The sequence below is a fragment of the Corticium candelabrum genome, chromosome 22, assembly GCF_963422355.1.
Source record: "Corticium candelabrum chromosome 22, ooCorCand1.1, whole genome shotgun sequence".
In the NCBI taxonomy this organism is placed as follows: Eukaryota; Metazoa; Porifera; class Homoscleromorpha; order Homosclerophorida; family Plakinidae; genus Corticium; species Corticium candelabrum.
This window is the reverse complement of record NC_085106.1, coordinates 4,885,879-4,891,194: the sequence shown is the minus strand read 5'-3', so window position 1 is coordinate 4,891,194 and position 5,316 is coordinate 4,885,879. Positions and strand designations below refer to the sequence as shown.

The 5,316-nt window shown below is 42.9% G+C and overlaps 1 protein-coding gene across 1 annotated transcript; it reads left to right on the top strand.

Annotated features, from left to right (window-relative positions):
- Positions 1-2,761: 2,761 nt before the first annotated feature.
- Positions 2,762-3,604, top strand: LOC134197801 (uncharacterized). The gene is made up of 2 exons (XM_062667151.1): positions 2,762-3,005; positions 3,064-3,604. Exons 1-2 carry the CDS (start codon positions 2,813-2,815, stop codon positions 3,336-3,338), a joined length of 468 nt encoding a protein of 155 aa, XP_062523135.1. The 5' UTR covers positions 2,762-2,812; the 3' UTR covers positions 3,339-3,604.
- Positions 3,605-5,316: the final 1,712 nt, after the last annotated feature.

The following is a 5,316-nucleotide window of genomic DNA, read 5'->3' as shown; positions in this document are numbered from 1 at the left end:
TAAGCAGTCATCTGATATCGGGTGTCAGACTTTATGTGTCTGTATGGGCCATCAACGGTGTCGGTCTCAGAAGCAATCAGGTTCAGGTCAGCGTGATATCGGGATCTAGCAATCCTACGTCTGGTATACTCACCATAGAGAAGCATTCGTGTGACGTCACCAGTTGTCTCGGACACTGCACTTGCGCACCAACAAGCAACTTGTGCGACAGACGTCTATACAACCAAACTTGCACCGAGGTCGCTTGTCAAACGTTATCTCCAAGTTTAACTCAAAAGATTCCTTAACTGATTTTTCTTCCTTTGCAGATACCCGTATTTGATGTCCCAGTAAATTCCAAAGTGTTTGTGTTCGATTCTTACTTTACCGCCGAGCGTCGTCGAACGACTACAACGTCTACAAGCTCTTTACAAGGATCCTGGAAGCTTAACTTCACTACACCTTCATGGTCGCCTCTCCGCTACGAAGTAACAGTGGGGACAATAGTGGCACCAGGAGATGGAGTATACAACTTGAAAAGAGAGATGGTGTGGAAAGATGTTGGGCTAATGACAAGCGCCGTCATCACTTTACCTGCAGGGAAACGTCTGGTGGAGAGAACCACATACCACGTTTACGTCAGGGTGTGGTACAACGGGTCGACATACGCGGTATTCCGCTCTCCTGGGGTGACATTAGATATTACTCCTCCTGCCATGTTTGCTCCACTAGTCCAATCAACAAAACTCCAAATCTTACCTGAACACTCAAATGTTACGACTTATGACGTAGTGAGGCTAAATGTTTCGTGGCAAGGTTCCTTCAGCGATCCTCAAGCAGGACTAGATCATTTCATATACGGAGTCGGTACCATTCGGGGAGGTAACAAAAGCCTTTTCTATTCAATGACCCAATTTATGTGTGCATTTTGTCTTTTAGGCGACGACACAGTATCATTTACATCAGTTTCATCCGATGTCTATATGACAAGTAGATTGGAAATACCATTATCTCAAGGAGTGTCCTATTACGCCACCGTTTTGGCATTTAATCGCAATGGCATGTACAGTGCAGCAACTACAGACGGTATCGTAATAGATCGGGAGCTTCCGCTGTCGGGAGCCGTACTGGATGGCGACCAGCGGCACGATCTTCAGTATCAGAGCAATACGAGCGTTCTATCAGCACAATGGCATGGATTCTTTGATCGCCATTCCTTTATTGAATACTACAATTACACGATCACTATTCAACAACCTCATCCGTCCGATTGGAACATCGACGGGCCGGGAAACGTCGGTCTTAAACTATTTGTGTCCGTAAACGGTTTGTCGTTGCGCAGTGGTGTACGATACCATGCAAACGTTAGGGCAACGGATGCCGCAGGGTTGCACTCAGAGATAGTCGTTTCAGACGGAGTTACTGTGGATTCGTCGCCTCCTGTCTTTGTATTATGTCAGCAGTTCGGAGAGAATTTATTGACAGACAAAACGATGCAAAATGCAACTTCAATGAATGAGATTGTAAGTGGATGGAATGTCGATGTTGGTAAGGTCATCTTCAACACATCGGATATAGGACAACGTTTACTTTTATCTGGAACCATTTCGCGCAAAATATCATTTATCAGTGACGTCATTTACCAGCTGGACATTCGAGCTCGTGCAGTGGGAAACGCACACACTCAGCACATGGTGGTCACCGCTCCTGGAATGCACAGAGTCATCGCTTTAGAACCAAATAAAGAACTCTCCGAAAGGTATCGCAAAAATCACGTTTTAAAATGCAATCTCATCAATGCTAAGTTGTGCTTTTGCAGTTATAAATTCCAAATCGTCTCGGATGTCCCACAGCAAGGCCTCATCACTTTGTCATCAGTCTCTTCTGTCTCTAATATAATCGCTATCGAGTCTGTGATAGTGCAAATGTGCATCAAGCACACGTTCCACAAAAGCCCAAACGATGCTGAAGCAGTACCAAGATCTATTACACTGAATAGAGATTTATTGGGTCCTTACGATCTCGTTGAAGCTGCATGGAGAGCAGTTGATGCGGAAAGCGGCATCAAAGAGTATTTGTGGGCAATTGGAACGGTTAGAGGCGGCCAGCAATTGCAAACATTTCAATCAGTCGGATTAGGAAATCACGCCATTAATAGGAACGTATCACCTCGTCACGGCATGAATGTTTTCATCACAATTGTCGCCATCAATAACGCGGGTCTATCCAGCACACTACATGCAGAGCCTCTTCTCGTTGACTTTACACCACCCGATATATCAGAAATTGTGGTAGAAAGAAACATCAGCAAATTTGATTTAAACGTAGAATATCTGTCGAGTAGAATAGTCACCGCCTCTTGGAACGGTACAAGGGATACGGAGAGCGGTATCGATTACTGCCAGTGGGCAATTGGTAATATCATGATTAAATATATATATATAATTATTATTATAATTAATTAAACAAATAATATCAGTAACTTTTCTGTTGTTTAGGTTTATCTTCCATGTCAACTGAATTGCTTTCTTTTCAAACGGCAACAAATTTTACTGTTGGAAGATCGGGAGAAATTCAAAGCCTACTAAACGGTCAGACATGTTTTGTGACCGTGCGCTGTTACAACAAAGTTGGTTTGAGCACTACGCGTACATCAAATGGGATACCATACATAGAACAGTCGCCAGACAGCACCTCTGCGTTACTTGCATTGGATGTTGATGATGATTCTCCTTACAAGCACAAAGAACTCTATCAGCCCCAAAATGACAGCGTATCATTTCACTGGACAGGATTTCAAGATGAGACCGGAATATCTCATTATCAGGTAAAGATGGAAAATAACAATGCGTCAGTCATTGACTGGTTTAGTGTTGGTCACCATACAAGAGCTATCATATCAGGAATTGCCCTGCAAAGTGGTCGCCAGTATAAACTAGCAGTACGAGCGGTGAACTATGGTGGATTGACAAGCCACACCGCTGCACTTAACTTTACAGTTGCTAGTGACTATCCCACGGCCACAAGTGAGTCATCAATAAATTAATAATATTATGCTTAATATAAATGTGATATCATTGAAAGGTGTTTCTGTGGTGGGAATTTGGACTACTGATGGACATCTTAGGCTAGATTGGGGACACGTGTTCCAGTCCAATGACTCATTGATCTATGAGTTGACTGTGGGAACACATGCTGGATCAGGAAACGTCCTTCAGTGGTTTGAAACAACTGCGACTAAACACGTGATTGGTGATAACAGGGTGAGCCGATTCATCGACTACCACGTCACAGTTACAGCTATTAATGCAGCTGGTCTACACACTACAGTCACCAGCATCATTTATGCACAGCCATAAACTGTGCTGGTTCAAAATTCTTAAACTTAGGTTACAGGCTAGGAGTAGAGCAAAAATGCACATATGTAGAATGAGATAGCAAATATGATAGCAAAACACCTGCACTTGTTGCACTTTAATAGTATTGCCATAGCAATTGCAATTGTAGTTTTCATGTCATCAGCTAATAGCAAGCAGCTGATGCAACTATCTAATAATTCCAGAGACTCTGTTAGAAAATATGTCGAGTCTTATTGGATGATTAATTAAATGTTTTACTACAACAACTTCGAGTCAGATCAAGTGCATGCACTCGTAGCATTGTGATTAGAGAGGAAGTCTCACTACTAAATACTAAGACTTACTAAAAGAATATACAAGACCTAGTATCTTCCTGCAGGAAGCATACGGTCCAGCCAGCCACAGAAGCAGAGAATGGGTCACGGGTTGTGCAAATGATTCCCCGTATAATTAACTCTGTGTCCTTGTTTGGAATTTTATACTTTAGGCTTAACTGTGCCAAGTGCTCCTAATGCACCCAAAATGCGTCTAGATATGATCTAGGAACTAATCTAAGAAGAGGCTGGTCTCTTTTTGAGGCTCCACGGTTGTACTGACACAATCGATACTTACGTGTTAGCTAAGTTTGGGGTCCCAGTTTGTTGTTAGTCAATAAATTATGCACAACCTGCCACCCTAAGTCTCACAATCCTTGACTTGAAAAGTACACAGGTATCGGTTCCCATTGCTAACCAGCAATCAGAGTTACTCACACGGGTCTATTAAGTTAAACAAGCCTATACTGGTAATTTCAATGCTTCCTTAGTCTCGCGTAGCCATATACTTCCCGCCTACATCTTTCCGCCGGCGGCAAGGGTCTGGCTGCACAAGACTATTACTTTCCCGGAAACGCCTGCATTAAACGGTTGCATTAAGGTTGTGTCATGAATTGACAGCTTTCATCTGAGAGATTGTTGTTTTTGGGAGGGTTCTTCTCTAGGGCAATAGAAGTTACATTTCAAACGCATATCGTTGACTTGTTATTATTTGGCTTACCTCTGGGTGTTGCGGAGATAGATATACTATACAAGTTGATACATGTATACGATTGGCTGGCTCCACGTCACGCGTGCATGCTGCATGCATACGTTGTTCACGGGATAACGCCCCTCTATATGTCTGAAAGAAACAGAATAGGTCCTAAGGATAATCACAAACGCGGTAGCGTTGTGGATTGAGTTTGTGTCAGTTCATTCTGTAATTAAGAGCGGGTATCGGTATCAACCGTTTATGCTACAAACTGATCTCTGGGTGCAACGGAGCAGGTCCATGACTACTCAAAATTGTCATTGCAATGCATGGTCTCCTCTCCAGGGACCGACCCCCGCGTAAAATTTCTCGATGACGCAAACGCTACACCTTCCAGTTCATTCGAACACACGCTCATACCAGTTTCGTGCAGATTTTACGTGTCGTCGCCCTCCGCAACGTTTGCAGCCATCAAAGATTTCTTGCCAATTGAGGTTAATGTCTCTTCTAGCCCTAGTGTTTCTCTCTACATTCTGATTGCATTTGCACCGAATCCAACCTATACCTTTCTGCGCCAAGCGCTACACGAGGACTGTGTCGTCTTTTACTCTCACTGTCCACCTCGCCAATTCCAAACAGCATCTGCTTGCGTACACCGTTACCTACTGCGCATACGCTCAGAGCGAAATCCGGGTGTAGTCTGAATACATGACTATCATGTACTTTACCAATGTGGTAGCTCTTGTTATAAGAACATTAATCTGAAGTTATTTATCCCGTGCTTCCATTGTGTTTCTTTCCTTTCTTAGAGAATTTAAAAAAAAAAAGAAAAATTGATGTATACAATTATAGAAACATTTTTGATAATGAAAGAGATGTAGGGTTGCCGTACGAAAAAAGAATAGAAACAAGACCATGTAGTATGTGCTGTAACATCTTTTTATGAATTCACTCATACAGACTTGCATGA

Coding starts and splice junctions, on each gene's coding strand:
- LOC134197801 (XM_062667151.1), top strand. CDS start 2,813: ATGGAAAATAACAATGCGTCAGTCATTGACTGGTTTAGTGTTGGTCAC. Junction 3,006..3,063: donor TGACTATCCCACGGCCACAA/GTGAGTCATCAA, acceptor TATCATTGAAAG/GTGTTTCTGTGGTGGGAATT.